The sequence below is a fragment of the Hyaena hyaena genome, unplaced genomic scaffold (genome assembly GCF_003009895.1).
Source record: "Hyaena hyaena isolate Hyena2069 unplaced genomic scaffold, ASM300989v1 scaffold_2077, whole genome shotgun sequence".
Lineage (NCBI taxonomy): Eukaryota > Metazoa > Chordata > Mammalia > Carnivora > Hyaenidae > Hyaena > Hyaena hyaena.
The window spans coordinates 578-25,318 of record NW_024082711.1 but is presented as its reverse complement, the minus strand read 5'-3'; the positions used below and the strand labels follow the sequence as shown (position 1 = coordinate 25,318).

The following is a 24,741-nucleotide window of genomic DNA, read 5'->3' as shown; positions in this document are numbered from 1 at the left end:
TGAATAAGCATTAAAAAATAAAACTAAAAAATAAAAGCTTGTTATGTGAACTTTTTTTAAAGTTTAATTATTTTGAGAGAGAGAGAGAGAGCACAGCAGGGGAGGGTGAGAGAGAGAGGGAGGGAGAGAATCCCAAGCAGGCTCTGCACTATCAGCATGGACTCTGATGTGGTTGTCGAACTCATGAATCTTGAGATCATGACCTGAGCCAAAACCAAGAGTCAGACCGAGCCGCCCAGGTGCCTCTCTCATTATGCGAACTATTAAAGGGTTGGTATTGACCTTCCAATTCCAGTATTGGCCACCAGTTGTCTTGCAAAGATGTCACAAAATAAAGAATAATATTTTTTTAAGGTGAATCCTGGGCCTCTTGGGATCTCGGGCAGAACTGTGAAATCCCCTCTGTGCCTCCCACCTGACCGAGCCCTCCAGCTCTCACCTGGGGGCCTCCATCTGGCTTGCCCATGAGCCTGTCTTCTCTCCCACTTTCCTGTTGCCTGACTCCCCTCAAGAAAAGCCCTGTTGTCTTTACTGAGTCTCGAGATGGTTATAGACAAGTATTGATCTAAGTTGTGAATGGCCAGTCAATTCAACCCTCCTTGGTAATTGACCCAAAAGAGGGAGATTTGGCTTTGTGGCAATCTCTTGCCTAGATGCAACCTTGCTTAAGAGCATGAGATCATTGGGATAGGAAGATTAAAAGTGAGAAACTTAAGGGGCATCTGGGTGCCTCAGTCAGTTAAGCATCTGATTCTTGATTTTGGTTCAGGTCATGATCTCATGGTTCATGAGATGGAGCCCCACACTGACATTGTGGAGGCTGCTTAGAGTTCTCTCTCCCTTCTCTCTACCACTCCCCCAACTTGCATGCACATGCACACATGTGTGTGTGCTCTCCCTCTGTCAAAACAAATAAACTAAAAAAAAGAAAAGAAAACAAAAAAAATCAGAAAGTTAAGAAGAGTCCTCTCTGCCCCTATGATCAGATCCTTACTGTTCATCAAAGGATGATCTCAACATTCAGAGAAATCATGAACCACATGCACCTTTTGATTAGATTATTTTGCCCCGCTTTTTAAGCATTATTCTTATTTTGATTATTGGTCAGCCCATTTTATTCTTTCCAGACTTTTGAAAGCACTCTGAAGCATGCATTTGATTTTCTTCTAATCTCATGCTTCATCCACAGAATTAACGTCACTGTGAATGCAAACTGCCATTCCTTTTTGTGTTATGATTTTAGGTGAAGGGTAGTATTTTTTTCTTTTGGGTTCTGTTAAAGTTATTTTGACACTTGTTAAAGTAAAGAAGACTGTATTTAAGACTACTGCAAGAAGAGTATCACAGTAGAGGAGAGAATTGGGTTCAACTCCAAAATCATCAAGGACATGTGGGAATTTATAGCCATTGAGCAGAATGAGGGTTGTGGATAGAAAAGTACTAAAAGGTGACATCCAGGATGGGGGGATTCTTCCTAAAGCCTTGCCAAGAACTTGGACACTGGCAGACTCTCTCCATTGAGCAAACTTTAATTGGGCCCCTCCAAGTCTTCTTTCTGATCAGATTCCATCCTTGGGCTCTGTCCTTAGTCCACTGGCTCTGCCCACGTAGTCCAGGCTGAGCAAGAATCCCAATGAGCCCAGGCGCCTGGGAGGCTCAGTCGGTTGAGCGTCTGGCTTCAGTTCAGGTCATGATCTCTCAGTTAGTGAGTTCAAGCCTCATATTGGGCTAAATGCTGTCAGCCTGTCAGCGCAGAGCCCAGTTCGGATCTTCTGTCTCCACTCTCTCCCCCCCCCCCTTGCTTGCGCTCTCTCAAAAATAAATAAATATTAAGAAAAAGGAAAGAAAAGAATCCCACTGAGCCACTTCAGTGAACATCCCCTACCCTTGATATCTGAACAGATTCTTTATCATCCACTTTCCCTGTCTGCCCATCCTGGCCTGCCTTCAGCAGGGGTGCTCTGAAATTGGTGTACCCAGAGTACCCCCACCCTTGATGTCCCCCTCCTTGTAATTTTCTTTTTTTAATTTTTTTAATGTTTATTTTTGAGAGACAGACAGACATAGCATGAGCAAGGGAGAGGCAGAGAGGGAGATACAGGGTTGAAAGCAGGCCCCAGACCCTGAGCTGTCAGCACAGAGCCCAATGCAGGGCTTAAACCTACAAACCATGAGCTCATGACCTGAGCCGAAGTCAGTGCTTAACCTACTGAGCTACCCAGGTGCCCCACCTCTTAGTAATTTTCTAGTCACTGACCCTCACCCTGCTCCTCAGCTATAAATCTCCATTTGTCCCTGTTGTGTTAGGTCTTGAGTCCACTCTTCTTCTTCTACGGCCGAACCCCCTTGCAGTGGTCCCCCTGAATAAAGTCTTCCTTACTGTCTTTACCAAGTGGCTGAACAAATTTTCTTTAACAACATCCAAGGTGGGAGGTGAAGAGCTTGGCCAGATATCAAGAGTGAGGGATTCTCTCTACACTGACATAGCAGGATTCTTGCCAAGACTGGACAATGCAGCCCCAGCGAGATAGGAAGGACACAGAAGGCCAAGATCAAGGCCTAGAAGAGGGTTCAGAGGAGCCTGGCTATAGTTTGGTCAAGGGAGGGGGGTCTTGAGCACCTCTCAGAATGTCCTCACAGAAATGGTTGCACGTCAGAATCACCCCGTGAATTCTGTAATCCAGAGCCCAGGCCCATCTCAAATCTACTGAAGACTTGCAGGCACTGGGCGCTGTAACAGGAGATGCTGCTAGGAAGCCAGGCTGAGAGCCACTTCTCTAAACAGCCCTTGCTACCGGATGAGAGGATAGCTGGTGAAATTCAATGCTCAAGGAACCAAAGATGCACCACAGACCACTGACAAGAGACGCTCTTGCTTCATCCATTCTTGGGGAGATGGGAGGAGAGACAGACAGGAAACTGAGGGGAAGTGACTTGCCCCATTCAGAGTCCTCCTGTTGTGTTTTTAAAAATTTTTTTAGTGTTTATTTATTTTGGGAGAGAGAAAGAGAGTGTGTGAGTGGGGAAGGGGCAGAGAAAGATGGAGAGAGAGAATCCCAAGCAGGTTCCCTACTGTCAGCACAGAGCCTAACGTGGGGCTCGATCCCACGGACTGCGAGGTCATGACCTGAGCCGGAATCAAGAGCTGGATGTTAAGTGACTGAGCCACCCAGGTGCCCCCTGTTGTGTTTCTTTTTTATTTTTTTTAATATTTATTTTTGAGAGAGAGCTAGACAGAGCTAGAGAGACAGAGTTCATGTAGGGGAGGGGCAGAGGGAGAGGGAGAAGCAGAATCCGAAGCAGGCTCCCGGCTCTGAGCTGTCAGCACAGAGCCTGATGCAGAGCTTGAACCCACAAACTGAGAGATCATGACCTAAGCTGAAGCTGGACACTTAACTGGCTGAGCCACCCAGGTGCCCCTGTTGTGTTTCTTTTAAGGCTTAACATAAATCAGAGAAGTGGTCACTTCTTCACTAGGCAAATCTTCGGAATTTTCTGAGGTTGGGGAAAGGAGATGTGTTAGTCTTCAACATTGTGTCCCTCAAGGACAACATCATTAACTGAGGCAGCCCTTCTGTGGTCAGGCTCTGCCCCAGGACAGCATGGCCCTGAGGCTGGGACCTCTCCCTTGATCTTCAGAAACTCCACCTTTTTTTTGTTGTTGTTGTTCAGAATGATACCTCAACTTTTCATAAAACAGCAATGCAAGTAAAGCTTCATCACCTCCCTACTCCACCCCTGACTGCCTCCCCTCACTCCTCCCATGTAGCTGCCATGGAGGTACCCCTGTTGTTCAGGACTGTGGTAGAGACAGGAGCTGTGGTCAGGCCTCACCCGTGTGTCCTGACTTACTACCAGCTGAGCTCCATCATGTCCCGTTCAGGGAAGCAAACGTGGAACCACCATGACCCATGTGTTCCAGAAAAGGCAAACGAAACTCAGGGTACTTAAGGACACGTGGCTGCAAAGTTCTAGATCTCTGGACGCGACTCATCCATGATGACATTCCCCTATTTCCCAGGGAGCCAATGAGCAGGGATCAGCTGGCTCAGTAAAGGGGAAAGCACAGTGCATCCACCGGAACTTCAGGACACAGGAGGTTACCAAGGACAGGGAGAGAGACTTGGGTTCAAGAAAGGTTGCTAACAGAGTCAGAAAAAGGAAACAGGGTGGAGGGCTGGGGAGGCGAAGCCTGGGTGGCTCAGTTGGTTAAGCTTCCAACTTAAGTTCAGGTCATGATCTCATGGTTCGTGGGTTGGAGTCTCACATCAGGCTCTGCGCTGACAGCTCAGAGCCTGGAACCTGCTTCAGATCCTATGTCTCCCTCGCTCTCTGCCCCTCCCCTGCCCACACTGTCTCTTTCTCCCTCTTAAAAATAAATAAACATTAAAGAAAGAGAGAGAGAGAAAGAGAGAAAGACAGACAGACAGAAAGAAAGAAAGAGAGAGAGAGAGAGAGAGAAAAGAATGAACAAACAAGGGAACGGAAGAGCACCTGCAGAATTTAACTTCATTTCTGGGAATCCCCTTTCCCCTCCCCCAAGAAATAGATAGGTCTGAGAGGCTTTCTAGGTGGCCCCAGTATATGGTTCACTTTTTGAAAGTAGACAAAGGGATTCGCATTTCTTGAAAACCTTTAAATGCCAAAACTGAGTGGTGTCCCTTCCATTGCTCCCATTAAACAGTGCTTTTCTTTCTTCCTTCCTTCCTTCCTTCCTTCCTTCCTTCCTTCCTTCCTTCCTTCCTTCCTTCCTTACTTTCTTTCTTTTTCTTTCTTTCTTTCTTTCTTTCTTTCTTTCTTTCTTTCTTTCTTTCTTTCTTTTCTTTCTTTCTTCTTTTTCTTTCTTTCTTTCCTTCTTTCTCTTTCTTTCTTTCTTTCTCTCTCTCCTCTTTCTTTCTCTCTCTCTCTCTCTTTCTTTCTTTTAATTTATTTCTGAGAGAGAGACAGAGCATGAACAGGAGAGGGTCAGAGAGAGGGGGAGATACAGAATCCAAAACAAGCTCCAGGCTCTGAGCTACTGTCAGCACAGAGCCTGACACAGGGTTCAAACCCACGAACCTGAGCCAAAGTCAGACGCTTAACTGACTGAGCCACGCAGGCGCCCCTAAACAGTGCTTTTCTTAATGCATTCACTATGCTCAAGGTCAAGGATATCCTTAAATTGTGATTAGGTTTTGTGACTCGGTGAGTCGCCCACAATTAACCTGGCTTTAAACACACTTTGTCAGTGTTTCTTTCTTATTTTATCTCTAGCCTGAAAACCTATTATACTACAGTCAAGACGAGGAATCCAAAATAATGATCAGTGACTTCGGATTGTCAAAAATGGAGGGCAAAGGAGATGTGATGTCCACAGCCTGTGGAACCCCGGGTTACGTTGGTAAGCACACTGTGTGTGTCCACATCCGCTTCTTCCATCATGAGCGCTTTGGTCCTGGCTCATGATCACAGCTGCCTTTATTCCCCTTAAGGGGAAAATAAAAATGCTAAGAGACATTGGAACAAGTTAGAAGTAATTTCCCTTGAAACCTTTTGATAGTTGGGCAGAAATCCTGTCTAATTGGGGTGTGGGCCTGGGTGGAGGCCAGGAGTTGATTGGATGAGTTCCCGGTTCTGATGCCAGAAATATTGCATACATATCTGTGTTTTCAAATGATTTACAGTGAGACACTGAGATAACAATGAGGTGCAAACACAAACAGAACATGTCAAATGTTGAGATAGAAGCGGCCAGAAAGAGAATATTGATAGGAAGAATCTGGCTCATGCCTTGTCAAAGTCGCTCTCTTGAAGTGGCCTGTCCTCATCTGTCCTGGAGAAGCCAAGAATTAAAGTCTGTCCTAAAACCAGAACCCCAAACATACAGAGCGCAGAAAAGGCCACGGAGAGCTGAACACTTGTATACTGAGAATCATCTTGTGTTTTCTGGGGACCTGGAGAAAGGCCATCGGCACCTTTGTTTGTGTTGTTGAGACTTTGATTTACATGAATGCATTCATTCAGCAAATGTATACTAAAGTGCATACTGTGGACCAACTGCTGTTCTGGGCACTGGGCTGAAGGCTGTGCATGAGTCAGACAGCAGGCCTGCCCTCATGAAGCTTACATTTGAGTTGGGAGTCACAGACAACAGACAAAGAAACAAAGAACAGGGTTGTTTCAGGCCATGGTAAGTGCTGTGGAGAAAATAAAATGGGGGCATGCACCGGAGTGGCAAGGGGATGGGGGAGGGGGCGAAGATGGTTAAGGGCACAGGAATGAGACCTGGGTATTTGCTTGAACATGGGGAAGCCTTGGGAATGTTAGGAGACAGAGTGTTCCGGGCAGAAGCATCCACTTGTGCCAAAGCCCTAAAGTAGGAAAAGCTTAGGAGAAGGGTATAAACTGGGAATGTCTGAGAAGAGGAAAAAAAAAACAAACGGGGTTGGAAAAGACTTCTGGAAACCAAAGACCAAGGCTGAATTCCTGTTGTACAAACCATGATAGCTTTTCCTAATGAGAACAGGAAGCTGGCCCTGCAAGAGGGGAGGGAATGTTCTGTGACTGGCATCATTCCTATTTGGTATTAGACACAACCGCATGATGCCCCAGGCAGGCTGAGGAAAGCGGTCCTCTCCTGGGCCCCAGAGCATTGTGGGAAACTCCAAACGACCTGTGGGGCCCTTCCCGGCCCTTCAGGTGCTGGCATAACATGGGTGTTACGTCATAGCCGATTCATTTGCAAAAGTGGCAAAAGTGCTCAGAGGAGAGCAGGCTAAGGGGAACGGAGAGTAACAGGAAGCAACGGACTGGGGAGGAGGCAGAGACTGTGTAACTGTCACAGACAGGGATCATGTCCCCCGGGGAGGGCGAGTGCACTGTGCAGAGCAGGGGAGGTTCTTCTGATCGCAGAGAAGCCGGCACAGCGCAGGCCTTGATGAGATTGGTGGCACTCTGAGCATTTCCGGTTCTGGGGCAGAGCAGGGATGCGACAGGAGCCGTCTGGACCCCGTCTGGGGGACGCGGAATCACGGCCGTGCTGTGAGATGCACGCGGGAGCACGTGTGTGTACCCCAGGGGCATCGGGTGTGACAGAAGTAGGGGTGCGTACGGTGTGTATGTGGACCGTGTCCAGGTCAGTCCAGGCTGCCAGGCGGGCCACAAATAAAAATGAAGACGATGTGCTTCTCGTTTCTCTTCAAAGATGGGAAGGAAGAGCCTGTTCCAACCATGGTGAATCCCAGACACCAGAAAATGAAGAGACCTGTGAGGTTGTAGTGTCCAGGCTCCTTGCTGGGATGGCTTTGCCACCTGCTGCGACGTCCGCCGCCCTGGGCCCTATGGCTGCCTCACTTCCCCCCTGCAGGAGGCTGGTTCTCGGGCTGCAGTTCAAATGTTCCGGCAAAACTGTCCACATTGACATACGCATCACACTGTTCTCATATTTGGCTCTGATGTTGGAAAGCTCTTGCACTTTCTAAGTGGATTTTTGCTTCTTCGTGTCTTGGCAGAACCCAGGAATGGCACTTTCTCTGGGCTGCTAAGTGGCTGTCATTCAAGTGGTCTGGTTCTGCTTAGATGTCAGATGCTGACGCATCTGGGAGCTGGGAACCATGTTTAGATGTGGCCTTTGCTCTTTCTGCCCTAAATGGTGGCCAGTGGGTCCATCAAGTAATTCTGTTGTCAGATATGGAGTTTTCTTTCAGTGGGGAGGGGGTAGAGGAGCTCCGGGCAAATGTAAAGTGGTTCTGCTCATTCATGTTTGTTGAGCCCTGAGCTGCCTAGGAATGCCGCTTAGAGCAAGAAAGGAGCTACACTGGGGAAGCTCATGACCTGTAGATGTACCTTGGGCAGTGAGCAACACAGCTTGGGCTGTTTCCTCCCCTGCCCCTCAGTCTGCATGGCCAACTCCTATTCAGCCATCAAAGCCCAGCTTACATGTTGCCCCCTTTTGGTTGCTTTCCTAATACCCACTCTCTCTTTTGTCTTCCTAGTTCTTTTCCTGACCCCCTTTTTCATCACTGCATCAGGGTCCATATGTATTAGTGTCCCTTTCCCCCTTCACCATAGGTTTTTCTAGGGCAGGGACTATCTTAATCATCTTTGCACAGTTGTTTGTTAAATTGGTAAAACCCAGGGTTCACAGAAATTAGCATTTCTCTCTGTCTCCTCTTCTTCCATTCACTCAGCATGCATTTATTAAGTTCCTGTTATATTCTGTGCTCAGTGGTTTTGGTGTTAGGAGTATGAATAGGTAGGGGCAGAGTTTCTGACTTCAAAACGCTCACAGTGTTGTGAGAGACAGAGGGCAAAGAGGCAAATTGAATCATATCTGGTAAGTGCTACATTATTCATCATCAAGGATTATTTATTTAGTGCCTAGCTGCTGTTCTAGGGACTGGGGATGCATCAGTCGAAAGAAAAAGAAAAACAGGGGGCACCTGGGTGGCTCAGTGGGGTTGAGCATCCAACTTTGGCCCAGGTCATGATCTCATAGTCTCTGAGTTTGAGCCCCATATCGGGCTCACTGCTGACAGCACAGAGCTTGCTTTGGATCCTCTGTCTCCTTCTCTTTGCCACTCCCCTGCTCATGCTTTCTCTCTCAAAAATAAATAAGAAAAGAAAAACAGATAAAAGTCCCTGCCCTCCATCAAGGTACTTATATTTGAGTGAGAGGGATACAGACTATATGCAAACAGCTAAGTCTGTTAATTAATATCTTATGTTGTTAAGTGCTATGAAGAAAAATAAAGCAGGAAAGAAAAGCGTGTGTGTGTGTGTGTGTGTGTGTGTGTGTGTGTGTGTGTGTGTGTGTGTGTGTAGGGAGTGGCAATTTTAAATGTAGTAATCAAGGCAGCCCTCACTAAGAGGGTGACAGTGGGGTCAAGGTTTGATGGAAGTGAGGGAGCTGGCCATGTTGTTATTTGGAGGAAGAGCATCCAAGGATGGTGCAAAGGCCCTGAGGCAGCAGTATGTAGGGGAGCAACAGTAGTGGGGTGAACAAAGAGGAGAGACGTAGAAGGTGAAGGCAGAGAATTAACAGGCAGAGCACGTGCAGACCAGGACTTAGAAGTCATTGTCAAGACTATGGCTTTTTCTTAGGGTGGCAGGGAGTCATTGGAGGGTTATGAGGCAGGGCAGGGCATGATCTGACCATACCAGGATTCTTCTAGGAAGACAGGGATTAGGAGAGATGCCAGGGTGCGGGCGGGGCCAAGGGTAAAAGGAAGGAGACTAGTTAGAAGGCTCTGGAATTATTCAAGTGAGAAACAGTGAGGACTGGGCTAGGTTGGCAGAGTGGAAGCTGTCAGATTCCAGAAAAAATTTGAAGGTAACTGCATGAAGATTTTCTGAAAAAATTAAAAGTAGGCTTTGAGAGAGAGAAGTCAATGATAATTCTAAGGTATTTTTTGGCCTGAAACTCTGGAAGGATGCTGTTACCTTTACCTGAGATGTAAAAGTCTGTGGAAAGAGCAGGCTGCAGAAATATGACCAGGGGTTCGGACTTTGGTTTGTTAAAGTTTGCAAGGTCCAGGAGGTGATGATTGGAACATGAGTCTGGAGTTCTGTGAAGAGGTCTGGTCTGCAACAAGATACAGTCGATTCTCATCACACATAGTCGTTGTGCTCTGTAAGGTCGCCGCCCGCACTGAACTAGTAAGTGCTGACCCACTGTTCCCAGGGAAGTCCAGGCTTAGGGTCCTTGTGAGCCTCTGGTCACAGCATTGCCATCTACTGATGGATACATGACCTCGTTTCATGCGTACTTCTATTTGATGACATACTGTTTAATATATAGTCTTGATTCATGAACGTTGAACTCATGGCCAGCTGCACCTTAACTTATGCCTAAGTGAAGCTGGTCTAGCCACATATTTTCTCTGTAGGCACATTTCCGCTTTCTTGTGCCAGGAAGATGAGACAACACTTTATCACGGTGCTTGGGGGCTGTTTTAAACCGTGAATCTACAAAATGCACAAAAATATAAAAAATATGACACCAACTAGACCATGAAAATGATACTTGTTTATAGTGTGAGAGTCAAAACAGGAGAGCAAAGTGTCGCCTTGCCTGACCTCAACTGGGGACCTGAGCCTCGGAAACTCAGTTTGAGCCTCTGCTCATGTCCACATGTGACCACAAAATAAATTTTAGCGAGTAGGTGAATTAAAAAGTACAGAATCTGTGAGTAATGAGGACAGACTGTATTTGGGGGCTGATGTATTTTTTTGATCTTTATTTATTTGTTTTTAGAGAGAGAGAAAGCATGAGCAGGGGAGGGGCAGAGAGGGAGAGGGAGAGAGAGAATCCACGTAGGCTCCACATTGTCAGTGCAGAGCCTGACACAGGGCCCAATCTCACAAACCACGAGATCATGATCTGAGCTGAGCTATCAAGAGTCGGACCCTAAACTGATTGAGCCACCCAGGAGTCCCAAGGGCCTGATGTATTTTGAAGCTGTGAACGTGGATGAAATGGCTAAGGGGGAGGCAGAGAAAGATGGAGGAGAATAAAGGTCCCAGGGCTGAGTCCTAGAGACCAGGGGACTATAAAGGGGCAGCATGTGGAAGAGGAAGGGAACCAAGGTGGTGTGGTATCCCGGGAGGTGCTTCGAGTCGGAGAAAGTACCTTGTGTCAGTTGCTATTAAATCCAATAAGATGAAGACTGGGTGTTGACCATTGACTCGGGGGCCTTGAATTATGGATTAATTGAACGATTAATTAATTAAGACAGTGGGACCCTGACAGCCAGAATAATACTGGGAAGAAAGTGAAGTAGGTCTTGGTAAGAAAATCCTAGCGTGCTGTCAACCCAGGGGCTGGACACCACCACCCCCATCTCCTCCCCGCCCCCCAGTGGCTTCTCTCTGCAAGATTGGGACACTGTTGGGATCTTGGACAAAGAAACCATGGCCTCCTCCCTACTGGCCAGTCTCAATTGGAACAGGGCAGAGCCCGGGCCCAGTCAGCACTCCTGATTCTGGGGGCCGTGCTGTCTAGGAGCCCAGGCCAGGTGCAGGGTGTTGCTGTCTGCTTTTCGCCATAGTTCAGACTCCTTCTAGGTAGAAGTACTGGTTTCAATTTATGGGCACTGTTGTTTTTGTTGTTCTTACGGTTATTGCCTAAATGACCGTTCAGCTAAATAGTGAATTTTGGCAATGTCAAAACGACTTTAGTTTTTTTAGGTCTATTTATTTATTTTGTGGGAGAGAGAGAGTATGCAAGTGGGGAGGGTCAGAAAAAGGGAGAGAAAGGGAATCCCCAGCAGGCCTCGTGCTGTCAGCACAGAGCCCCACAAACAGTGAGATCATAACCTAAGTCAGATGCTTAACCAACTGACCCACCCACGCGTCCCAAGTTTATTTCCATTTAAATAAGCTCTCTAGCTATGAAGAAATAATGAAAAAAGGGCTGTTTACCCCACATATCCCAGCGCACATGGTGTCTGAAAAGGCAAAGGAATCTGAGCACCTGGAACTTTATCCTTTACCCTTAACAGTTGCCCTGATGTCACATGTCCTTTATAAAGAGCCAGGGCCCTTGCAGAACATCGCATCGCTGATGGCAGGAGACTGTGGGCCTCACTCCGTCCCTGTGTATTGGGGTCCCACTGCAGGCAGCTCCTAGAGCCGCCCCAACACTAAGGTCCCCTCCAATGGTGTATGGCCGGCGAGTGATACAGACCCATATTCGGTAGCACGTTTGCAGTGTGAAGTAACTGACCTATTTCAGAAGCAGCATTCCAGATACAGATGAGAAAGGGATCAGCAAGGGCTGGAATGACCAGGGAAAACCTCGTGGAGGAGGCGTGATTTGAAGGAAGAGTAGAATTCTGGGCCAAGACGAGGAGAGTAACATGTGGAAAAGCAGGAGAACAGAGTCCCCAGCTGCTTCTTGTCGAGTGTGGAAGAAATGAACAGACTCGTTTGTCTTGGAGAGGGGGGCTTGCCTAAACAAGGCTCAGAGATAATTTAGAAGAAATGGTGGAGTTGTGTGGTGGCAATCAGCTCCTCAGGGTAACATGGCAGCCATCCATATGGCATTGACCTGGATTTGGAATCCATTTAATTGAGCCAGGTATAACATTCCCCTTGGTGTCACCAACAAGGGAAAAGTTGGACCCAAGAAAGTTAGTAAAATTATTTATGTTTACTTGCTTTGCTACGTTAATGAAAATATCCAAGTGGGCTCCCTTGAATCACTGAAAAGAAACAGTAAGTTATAGAAATTTTCAGTGATGCGATTGATAAATTCAAGATGACAAATCTACTCCTATTGGTAGAGGAAAGCCTACTGTTTATTCCTCCGTGTCGCTGTTGGCACACTCATGGGATTTCTCCAGTTCTGTGGTTCGAGTTCCGATTTCAGAAAGAAAACTCAAGTTTCAAAGAACTTCAGCCCACTGTCTATAGATGAAGTACCTCGAGTACCTCGCCAGAGGAAGGCAAGCGTGCGCTCTTGCTCCCAGGGTGACTCAGGAATCCCAAACATCACTTTAGAAAGGGCAAGAAGGCAGAGTCGCAGAGACTTTAACTGCTTTGTGATGTGCTTGAGCTCAATGAGCCTTTCTCGTTTCATTGAGCCGTATGGAGTGACAATCCACCCCTGTGCAGTACTTCATCTGGAGGGCACAGCGGCACCCATGCTGCTTCATTGTTGGGTGGTACTTGAACACAGGAAGGCACTCTTCCATGCGGGCCAGAGCTGTGTTGATAAGCAGAACCACACCATGGTCCTTTATGTGGTTGACCGTCACGTTTCTAAAGCTGCAGGAAAGGAATCTTTCTGGTTTCCTGCCCTAGCTTCACCGTAGTGCTGTCTGCACAGACGTTGCACACATGTTTGGTCTAGATCTGCCTTAACCTGCCTAAGAGAGTGGAGACAAGTCTCATTGTGCTCCCCTCTAAATGGAAATGGAGAAAGGTTGGTCCACGTTCTCAGCACATTTCTTGACACAGGAAAATGCACTTAACTTGTGAGATGGTGGCATTTTTAGAGCAAGATAAGGAACCTGCAGCTCTGGTGAGATCTTGGAGGCAGTGTCTGCAGCTGGGTGAGGACCTCTGTTCTTCAAGCCGCCCGGCCTCTAGCTGCTGCCAGTCACGGCTCTAGGACTTGACTGCAAGCATCCTGCATATCTCTGCTGTTGGTTAGAAACGAGGGAAGCCTGATCCCTTCACTTAAATGCTCGGGTTCTCGGTTTCTTGGATATCAAATAAGCCTGCTGAACCAACTGACCTCCGTGAGTTTTTCTGGTTCTGCCGTCACGTATTTCTATACATGTGTGACTTAGTGGCCTTCAAGTGCATAAATGTCCATGCATCGAGGATATTGACATTTCTTCCTGCCTTTGCTCAGAACAGATAAGACAAGACTAGAATAAGTTGCTGTCCCCCGTTTTTGTCCCCTCAGCAACCTGTCATGGTGAATCCTTCCATCCTTCCCCACGGGCCCTCCATCCCTAACCCTTCGTCCTTACCCTTCCTCGTGGCCATTTCTCCCACACAGCTTGAGTTTTATTTGCTCCCTTAAATATCACATTTTAGCACATGGCTACATCGTCACATCATTCCCATCCTCTCAGACCATTCACGTTGAGACAGGGTTTATGGAACTGGCCAATGGCCATGCAAGGCCCAGGACCCAGATAAGACTTTTCTCTTTCCTTCTCTCTCAGCAGCTAGTCAGTGACAACCAGCAAGCGAGTTTTTTGTCACACCGGGTGCTGTAACCAGACACCATTTGTTAGAACAGGGCCCCCTAGGTGGGGAGGAGACATGGAGGGTCTGCTCCTTCTATTGGCCTTGAGGCCGCAAACATGGACGAGGACAGAAGCTCCTTGTCAGCATGTGCGCAAAGTAACCCAGCCAGGCCTTAGAAGAACCCCTACTCCACATGTCCCGTCCCCCTAAATCACTCTTAACACTGAGCACAAAGCACTTTATATCTTTCTGCATTTTTTTTGAGAGAGAAAGAGCAAGTGGGGAGAGGGGGAAGGAGAGCAAGAGTGAGAGAGAGAATCTTAAGCAGGCTCCCTGCTCAACATGGAGCCTGATATGGGGCTCGATCCCATGACCCTGGAATTATGACCTGAGCTAATATCAAGAGTCAAAGGCTCAACCGACTGAGCCATCCAGGCACCCCCACCCTTCTGCAATTTCTGGACAGCTCCTTTCTAAATATTGGATAGTGTGATGGAGTGTCATGGCTTCTAAACTGGCTCCACTTTGCTCTGGTGGTGAGGAGGGAGAGCAACCCCGCAATATTCTGGAACTTTTTTTTTTCCTTTAATGACTAAAACCCAAAATACCAGAATGGCTGTAAAGGTCCTGTTAATCGTGAAGTGAAGCCTGTCGGCTTTCAGGGGGCGCAGAGTTGCCATCCGTGTGGTGACAAGCCCATGAGGGAAGAGGCTGGGTCTTGGGATGACCTCTGAGGACGACATCGTAGGGTAATTTCTTGCCACGTTGCTCTGAATTGCCTTAACTCCGAACACTTCCTTTCCTCCCTCCCACTGAATTCCAGGTCGCTCCCACATTTTAAAACACCAGCTGCCCTCCCATTTTCCATTCCCTTCCCACTCCTTAGCCTCACCCCTCCACCCACTGGCCACATTCTGGCTCTAGTAGCATCTGTATAGTACTCCAGCTCAGATTGGAACAGTAATTATAAACCAGGATGGTGCTTTCATGGGGACTTTTCATGCCTGTGGTAAAATTCAAGAGGCTACTAGGAAAATAAGAGCGAGCCGCTGTTTTGGGATGCATTTTTAGTAAATTACAGCTCTAAGGGAAGGACGAGAAAGTGCAAGGAAACTTGTCCTGGCCAAGGACGGAGCTGGCCCGGGAGCCCCCTACTGCTCTTAACTTCCGTGACTTTGGGTTGCAGGCAAACCACAGGCAAAGAATGAGGCTGTGTTTCAGCTGGATTTGTGATTGCCTGCGATCCAGGCTACAGTCCTCTAAACCTCAGTGAAGCAACACGGTTTATGGGGATGCTTGTAGTAAAGGCCCTCGTTATCTGTTTCTTCTTGTGTAACTCCCACCTGCTGCAAGGTCTCCTTACAGAGTTGTGACTAAGCACCGTCGATCATACTCCCTGTTGTAATCAGTTCTTCCCACAGCCAAACTGCAGCCTGAAATGAATGCCCGAATCTTCTTTTCCTTGATCTGTAGAAGTTTATTTGTCATAGAAATGTTGTGTTTCTCTCCCAGTGTTTAAAAGAAAGCCTTCTCGCTGCTTCTCCAACATGCAATTTCTCCAACTCGTTGGAACTGGATTACAGTTCAATTTAAGGCCTTTTGTAGTAACCCATCAGCATGGATTAGTGCTGTATGGATTCCTTCTCCCCACCTGTGGAAATCCCCTAAAACAAGAAGTCATGTGCAGCTCTCCACTTGAGCTCACATTCTTTTCCACGAAGGGATAACCTCAGGACAAAATAGCAGATGCCCTTCAAAACAAGAGACTGAGGCATAGAAAGATAACAAATTTGGAGCACCTGGGTGGGTCAGTTGGTTGAGCTTTTGACTCTTTTTTTTTTTTTAATGTTTTATTTATTTCTGAGAGAGAGAGAGAGAGAGTGAACAGGGGAGGGTCAGAGAGAGAGGGAGACACAGAATCTGAAACAGGCTCCAGGCTCTGAGCTGGCTGTCAGCACAGAGCCCGACATGGGGCTCGAGCCCACAAACCGTGAGATCATGACCTGAGCTGAAGTCGGACGCTCAACCGACTGAGCCACCCAGGTGCCCCGGTTGAGCTTTTGACTCTTGATTTGGGCTCAGGTCATGATCTCACTGTTTGTGAGTTCAAGCCTTGAGTTGGGCTCTGGGCTGCCAGTGTGGAGCCTGCTTGGGATTCTCTCTCTCCCTCTCTCTGCCCCTCCTCTCTCTCTCTCTGTCTCTCACAATAAGTAAATAAACTTTATTTTATTTTATTTTTAATGTTTTATTTATTTCTAGGAGAGAGAGAGAGAGAGAGACAGCGTGAGCAGGGGAGGGTCAGAGAGAGAGGGAATCACAGACTCCGAAACAGGCTCCAGGCTCTGAGCTGGCAGTCAGCACAGAGCCNCACAGACTCCGAAACAGGCTCCAGGCTCTGAGCTGGCAGTCAGCACAGAGCCCGACGCGGGGCTCGAACCCACGAACCGCGAGATCATGACCCAAGCGAAAGTCGGACGCTTAACCGACTAAGCCACCCAGGCGCCCCTGAATAAACTTTAAAAGAAAAAAGAAAGGTAACAGATTCTCCGTGCTCCATTGGCACAGGGCTCAGCCTATAATTCTGTCCTCTCATTCACTGCTTGATCGGACATGGCAGAGATGACAGTACCACTCAGTGTGTGTACAGTCTAATCATGTTTAAAACACTCTGCTACAAGTTCACCGTTCTCACTGCTGCTCTGTTAAGCTTCTCCCTGAAAAGACCCTATCACACTGCCTAACCTGGCCAGCAGAGCCAAACCTGAATCCATGAGCCACTTGGGGGAAAGCCATGATGGTAAAAGAGGTACCTCTGACCATGACTGACTCCCATCTCTCAGAGCCTTTCCGTCATGACACACATGAAGTTCAAGTCAAGGGTCTTTCTCTTTGACCGCCTCAGGGAGGTGAGGTCAGCCAGCAAGAGGCACAAAGGAGCCTTGGAAGAGGTCAGGGAATGGCAAGAAGCCCACCTGCCAGCCTCTTCTTGCTGGTATCACAGGTAGGTTCGACGTTTCCAACCCATTTCCAAATGATGGGATCCTAGTATCCATCAGCTCTGTCTCTGCAGGCAGGGGAGGGCAGGAGTTTCATACACTGCAAAGAATTAGAGAAAAAAATTACAATATGCTTATTTTTATAAGTAGTCTTCTATAGGAACAAATTTTTCTAACTCCCCTTTTAAAAAGAATGATTCTTAGAGCCAATGAAAAGAAGAATTTGTTGGAGCTGGGCAGTGCCCTCTTGCTGCTAGTTAAAGGATTGGAGAGAGCTCAGGGTGATGGGGAAGGTAATCTTGATACCCTGGGATGGGTAGGTGGGTGAGGGGAGGCTGAGGGCCAGGGAGAGAAAACGTGGAAGGAATACAGTAACTCTCTTCTCTCAATAAATGCTGAGCCACGAAGGTACCACAGCCAGCCAGTGCTCCTCAGCCATCGTGGGAACCTTTAATATTATGGTGGACTGTTCCGTGCCCGCGGCACCATCAGTAATGATGAACAGGCAGTTCCTGGGTTGTAGTGTCTAGAACGGTGCCTGCACCCAGAGGGGATGTTGAGTGTGCTGATGAATACGTGAAAAAAAAGGATCAACAACTCAAGGCACAAAGGGACCACCTACGTAAGAGGTTGATATGGGGGGGCTAAGTCTCCTTCCAACTCCAAGATTCGAGTGATCAGACATGCCCTTCCATCATTTGTGGATCCAGTTCAATTCTGATTTCCAAAGGCTGTAATCAAAAGGATGGAAATCTCCACTTTTGAATCATTTCCATTATGCAAAGCAAGAATGAAGGGAAAGTACCAAATGACATCAAGGATCTGTCCATCCTGAATTCTAAAGCATAATAAAACCTCCATTCTCTTTTTATCCTATGATTCTCTCAACCCTTCATTCTTACATAGTAACGACTACTAGCTCTACCTATACCTTATTATATGTTTATTGTTTTCATTAAGCCTCATTACAGTCCTGAAGGTTGGCTCTGTTAATATTCCCATTTTACAGATGAAAAAAATGGAGGCTTAACGAGATTAAATGACTGACCCAAATCTACAGGTGTTGTAAGTGGGGGATCCTAGATTTCTTTCACTGCAAAGCCAGTGTGCATGGCTATTTAAAACTTCTTAAATCCGGAACACCTGGGTGGCTAAGTCAGTTAAGTGTCCCACTTCAGCTCAAGTCATGATCTCACAGTTCATGAGTTCAAGCCCCATGTTGGGCTCTGTGCTGACAGCTCAGAGTTTTACTTAGAGTAGGTTCAGAGTGTTATTCAGGGTAAATCAATACCTGTGCCATCTTGCCACACACTCGTCTGGCATAGTCTGATTGTCTCCCTAAGAAGGCAGCCATGGCAGTCGTTACTTCTGAAGCTGTGTCCATACTCAGCGCCCAGGAGAAGAGATGAATCATGGGCACAGAGCCCAGGTCTGCTTCCTTCACACCATGAACACAGGGCCTGAAATGGAACCCAAGCTATTAAACAACTGAAGGATGCAAGACACACCCCTAGATCCCATGGTTCTGAGCCCTGGGTTTCCATTTTCTGACATTGAGGGGCACTTCCCGCCCCAGGCCACCCCACCTGTGTGTTCCCCTGATTCCCCCACTGGAGGTGGTCAACTCGGAGGTACTGAGTACAATGGTACTAAGACTTCCTCAGAGGAGAACAAACAGCCTTGAACATGAACCTGGTAACGGGGTGAGATGTTCTCAATCTCTTCCTCTCCCTCTGCAGAAGCTGCTCTTGCGCACACTCTTGAGATAGAAGGGAAAGGGAGAGTTCTTTTTTTTTTTTTTTTTACAAATAGTTTATTGTCAAGTTAGTTTCCACGTAACACTCAGTGCTCATCCCCACAAGTGTCCTCCTCCATGCCCATCCCCCCCTCCCCCCCACACCCATCAGTCCTCAGTCTTTGTCAGCATTCAAGAGTCTCTCATGAGTTCTTTTTGTTTTATTTGAGCCTGGGGATTGAGTGTCACCCCTACTTCAACAGACAGCCCCTCTTCCTGCTTCCGGTTAGACTTGGTTAAGCCTTTTTCTTCTCCCTCTTTCAGGAAGGAAAATGGGCAATTGAATTGTTTTAAAAACAAGATGAAAGGTTTCTGAATTTTTTTTTTCCTTTTTGAAATCTCTGGAGTCCTTCCCTTTACCAGGAACCCTTGCTCTCAACCAATATAAAACAGCTTGGCTTGTAGGACTCTTCCCACCAAGTGGAATTTTCCACAGTGGGGTGGTAGTGAGTCTCACAGCAGTGAATTCAATTATTTTAAATTTTGAACCAACTGCTTCACTGAACAGGATGCGATGAGCGTGGGGCTCAGAAGGGGGGCCCTGTCTGTCCACACAGATCTCCAGCAGCCTGGGGGTGCCCTGCTGAGGCCGCGTGGTTCACGTGATTGACTTCATTTGCTGGAGTAACCAAACCATCCTATGGGATGCTCTTTCTATCAGGGAAAGCTAAGAAAACAGAATTGTTAACCCCCAAGATCTGACTGGGAAGGAGGTTCTGAGAGATCACTTAACAGAAGGTCTTTTCTGCCCACTAGCCCTGAAAGTAGTCATTCTGAGATCCCTTTGAGAAAAGGTTTTAAAAGGAGAGTGGTGTGAATGACAGTCAGCCACATACAGAGGATTAGGGCTAATTCTGCCTGTTTCCTCCCCCAGCTTCATGTGAGGAATAACCTTTTGTTAACCAAACAGAATGGTCTAAGCCCTGAAAATACAGACCAGAGAGATGTCCCTGCCATCCAGTGGCATGAAGCGTGGGGTTGTTCAACAGTGTGATTCACACAGGAGGGCGGAGATGCAGAAGGGAGGGTAGAAGGTCCTGGAGGCTGGCGTGTTATGGGCATTTGGTCATTAAACCTGGGAACCCAAGACGTGGCACCCAACTAGGTCTGCTCCCACTCAGTTACTGCCTATCTTGTGTGTGTCCTTTTCAGCACCGCCACGTGGGTCTGTTGCCACTGACAGCCCCCAGGACTCTGCCTAGAGAGGCACTAGAGGAACATCTGTGTCCTCTGGCCTGGAGTCTTGTCCTTCTATCTCCACTGTGCCAGGAGACTGAGCCCTTTCCCACTCTGCTTGGGGGCAGATGGCATCACCAAGGAGCCGCAGTGCCCTTCAATGACGGCTCTCTTTGTCAAGTGTCAGTGGCACCAACTAACTTATTTCAGTGCAGAGCCTCCCTCTGTAAGGAAATGTAGGGGGTGGCGAGAGTCATTGTCACCCTCCCACTACACATGAATCGTGCTGGGTACAGTCAGGAGCGAAAATTTTTTCTCCTTCATTAGGAAGTTCTTTAGCATCTGTCTGGTGTTGGGAGAGAGATGGGTTTGTGGTGGGTGGGACTCAGAGAACCCTTCCCACTCTCTCTCCAAGGCCGCGTGGGGACTGTGCGCATTTGTTGTCAGAGTTTGTACATTGGATGCTATGACTTTTTAGAATTACAGCCGAGGGGCGCCTGAGTGGCTCAGTCGGTTAAATGTCCAGCTTTGGCTCAGGTCATGATCTCGTAGTTCGTGAGTTTGAGTCCCACATCAGGCTCTGTGCTGACAGCTCAGAGCCTGGAACCTGGTTCGAATTCTGTGTCTTCCTCTCTCTGCCCCTCCCCAACTTGTGCTCACTTGCTCTTTCTCTCTCTCAAAAATAAACAAACATTAAAAAAAAAAGTTACAACCAAATTCTTGCCTATGGTATAAGATTAATAACATAATACAAGGGATGTGGCTGGTTCTCAAAGTGAAACCTGGCCTGTCACAAGACCAGAGCAAGAGTGGACTCTTGCAGAGCTACAGGCTGAAAGCATCAGGGAAAGGGTAGGAGGTGAGGAGAACTCAACAGGTTGGCCAAACAAGGGGAGCCCACTGCAGCACCCAGAGGAGAGCAGGAGAGAAAACATCCCAGCGGATCCCAGGGGTTCGTCATGATCTGGATGACCATATCAAATTGTCAGGAGAGTTTTGAATATTGCCTGAGAATTGGTGTTTTCCAAGAATCACTTTGAGATTAACAGTAGCTATTTATAGGGATGTAGGCAGGCTTGTTCAAACAATGTCCTGAGAACATTTGGTTTCACGAATCAAATCAAAAGAGCATTTGGAATCAACACACATTAGTACATGTTGCCATTGCATAATTCTTTATTTTAGGTTGGTGAGAATATCATTTCCAAATCAACCTACTTTCTCTTGTTTATTGTTACATTACACATCCAAGGACTTCACTCTCTGTGTGTTTTAAGTGTAGTTCAGAACCTCACCTCAAGGCAAGTGATTTACCTGCCAACAATTGGTTAAAAAGTGTTCATTGCATTATTGTTGATAGAACCTGGGTAAGACACAACACCAGGAAGAACAAGAAATGTTTGGCACAAATACACAGACCTCCACCCCCAGTATTGCTACCTTGATATTCACTTGTTAATCATTTAGAACTTTCCCCCAACACCCATGCAACCGATCCTGGCATCTGTTGGTGACTCCCTTTGGTCAGTTGTGAGAATAGAAGCATCTGAGAAAGATCCAGACACTGTTTCTTTTCTTTTTTTTTTTAACCATATATTTGATCTTATAACTTTTCCCACTTAAACAAAATCTCCGATTTTGAAAATTGTATATATGTCATCTGTGGCTTCAAGAATCTAAACATCTCAAGTAACATCCCAGTTCCAGGCTGCCTCAAAATCAGCCACTTGCTTTTCGAGTGCATGCAGTGTCTCGCACAGTCCTCCAAAACATAGGTCTGTGTGCCAGGCTGAGGGCAGAGCTGCTGAATGTGCAGGTGCCCTTGGACGTACGGATTTCTGGAGGGACATCATGTTCTTTATTCTTTTGTTTTCTGAATAATGGATAGTGGCCAGAATTTCCCTCTTTCTAACAGGGAAGGAGGGGGAGGAAGAGACGAAGGGGAAGGAGGGGGAGAAAGAAGGCAGAAGAAGGAGAGGGAGGGAGGAGGGGTTCTCCTAAGGAGTCCTTCCTCCCACACCCACCCTCCCACTGAGGGTGGGGAATGCAAAATAACACAATATCAGCTCTTCCTAGGAGTGAAGCGTACTTTGCAGGTGCTGTGATGCTTACCCTCCGCACATCATGGCTCAGGGCATCGGCTCAATCTTTGCTTATAAACTGTGGAAGCAGCTATTGGAAGTCCCCTCTCACCTTCTCAGGGCTCCTTCTGCATGTCTTTCGCCATGTCACACCTGGTGTGCCCCAACAGCTTGTGCCCCTGATCCTGCCCTGAGCTCTAGCTGCCCCTACACTGCTGTTTGACATCTGGTGCCACTGAGTGGCTAGGCCAGGCTGGCTTGCCATCTCCCTTAAGAGCCGCGCGGCCCCGCGACCTGGAGGCCAGGGCTCTTGCCCACCAGCCTGGCTCTGGGCACGGGATATTCTGCTGTCTGTTCTGCTGGGAGGTGACACTGGGTCGGGCATCACTGGTGAGCCTTCTCTGCCTCCTTTGAACTTGCCATCAGCCCACGTGGATGGCCCTGGAGGCTTAGAAATAAGCTCCTTGCAAATGCAGTCACCTCCCACCATCTGTCCCCTGGTCCCACTATCTCCCACCATCTGACACTCATACAGAACATGAGCTCAGAGAGAGTATGCCTCCTAAATCAGCAAGACATTTACTGTGGTAAACGGCTCCCTGTGGCCAGTTGCCATATTAGACGCATCTGAGAAAAATGCTCCTAGCAGTCACGGGGGCCAGGAAGTATGGATGCGGCCAGCTCAGTTATCCAGGGGCCGCTTCTTCCATTTGTGAGTTTCCTGGCATTATAGTTCTCTTTCTCCTTTCCCTTACTGTATCGAGGCTAAATGTAGCAAATAAAGGACATACAACCCTATGTATTTTGCTCTTGGTAAAAATGAAAACAATAAAGTCAAATCAGAAGTTTGGAGGAACTGGGGACGAAACCTACAAGCAGATTTGGGGGTTATCTGTGGATCGTATTTCTTATGGTCGTAACCAGAAGCATTGAACAATAGTTTTTATGCACCCCAAGTCCTGCTTAGGAAAGCTTAACGAATAGAAGAGAGGGGTTCCCCTCTGTTAGTCTTTTTGCAAAGGGACTTTCCTTACAGACTGGAGGAGCACTCACCTGGGCAGTGAGCATTTTCCAGGGGGAGGAACTTGGACAAGGGTGAGATTGACCTGGTTCAGGTTCCAGCTGACCTGTATCTGCCGTGTGGCGTCAGTAAAAGAACTTCGCTGAGGTTCATTTTCCTCCTCTCAGGTGCAGAGAAAGGTCATTGTGAGGGTTGCTGAAAGGGATAGAGTAGAAAACATTTATGAGTGCTGCCTGAGACCCAGATCACGGCACGCACTTAATTCAGGTTAGTCCCTTAGAGAGGAAGTTGGTGGAGAGGCCACTTTCTAGCGGATCCCTTTGGGCAGGTTACTGGGCCTCTCCGCCCCCCTGTAACTTGGGAGTCATCATGATAATGATAACATTATGAGCGCTCTCCCCAACCAAGACCAGGTGGGGTAAGTGCGTTAATGCATCCCAAACCCACAGAACACGCAGTCAGCATATAGCCAGTGCCTGGGACACTTACAGCTCTTTGAGTTTGTCTACTCTCTTAAGTTTTCTAGAAAGACATGCTGATCATATATACTTGGGTGACAAGGGGATTTTTCTTGTGGAGATTCACCATCTTTTCTAGCATGTATTTACTCTGTGTACAAATATATATGGCAGCTGGTTGCCAGCGGCTGGGTGGGTGCCCAGCACAGGGCTGGAGGCACAAGACCAGGAACAGAGAGTGTGAGAACAGGGACAGAATAAGATGAGACCCCTGGCGCGGAGGACTCTCAGGTTAGAAGCGAGGAATTGGGATTAAGGAGCATTTTTGCTGTTTGACAGATGAGAGGACAAAATATCAGTGTTGATGGATGACCTACCCAAAACCTTAGAGAATGAGCTGAGAGCAGGTCTAAGGCAGGCTCCCCAGGCACCAGATTTCAGGTCTTCGCTGCACTGGATTGTGAGCTCCATGAAGGCATTATGGAGAGTCTTCATGTTCACGCCCCACACCCCCCAGGAAGGCCCTGTTCTGGGGCCGGAGATGCTTCCCTGAGTTAATTTCCGGCGGAGTCATACCCCAGGCTCCAAGTGAAGTATACCTTTCTCTGACTCAGTCTCGTCTGAGCTGCAGTACTTAGCACAGCACTGACATGACATAGCCACCTGTTCCTATTTGTTGATTGATTGATGGATTGAATTTGATTGGTAATCTCCAGTTACACACACACACACAGAAATGCTCTCATGTTTTTTCTGGCTAAGAAACCCAACACCTAAAATAGGTCCTCTATCTCTACTCAGTTTTTAGACAGAAAGTTCAGCCCAAGGAGTAAACAAAAAAAAAAAAAAAAAGAAATATCTAAGAAATGTTTTATGTCTTAAGCTTTTGAGTTGTCAGGTTTGTATCTCTCCTTTGTCATTTCACAGCTCCTGAGGTCCTGGCCCAGAAACCGTACAGCAAAGCAGTTGACTGCTGGTCCATTGGGGTGATTGCCTATATCTTGTAAGTATTGCTTGCTACCTCGGCTTCTTTTCGCACTTTCTTTTTTTTATTGTGGCAAAATATGCATAACACGGAATTTACCGTTTTAACCCCTCTTAAATGCACAGGTCAGTGGCGTCAAATACATTCACGCTGTTGCGCAGACGATCATCACCACCCATCTCCAGAACGTTTCCATCTTCCCAAACTGAAACTCTGTCCCAATTAAACACTGCCTCCCTATGGTCCCTCCTCACCCCCCCACCGTGGTCCCAGACTCACTCCATTCTACTTCCTGTCTTTGTTAAGTCGGCCATTTTAGGTTTCTCATGTAAATAGAATCACACAGCATTTGTCCTTTCATGACTGGCTGTCTGTTTATAATGTCCTCAAGGTTCATCCATGTGGGAGCAGGTGCCAGAATTTCATTCTTTTTAAGGCTGACCAACAGACCGTTATCTGCATATGATACATTTTGTTTATCCATTCATCCCTCAGTGGACTCCAGGCGGTTTCTACCTTGTGGCTGTCGTGCATAATGTTGCTATG

The 24,741-nt window shown here is 47.4% G+C and overlaps 1 protein-coding gene across 1 annotated transcript in view; it reads left to right on the top strand.

The window, feature by feature from the left end:
* The window catches only part of LOC120227206 (calcium/calmodulin-dependent protein kinase type 1D-like), a 28,516-nt gene extending 4,299 nt beyond the window's left edge, over positions 1–24,217 (top strand). Inside the window, exons 3-4 of the mRNA XM_039225361.1 lie at positions 5,254–5,380; positions 24,138–24,217. Of these exons, the coding sequence (XP_039081292.1) occupies positions 5,254–5,380; positions 24,138–24,217 (207 nt within the window). The remainder of the gene's footprint in view (positions 1–5,253; positions 5,381–24,137) is intronic.
* Positions 24,218–24,741: the final 524 nt, after the last annotated feature.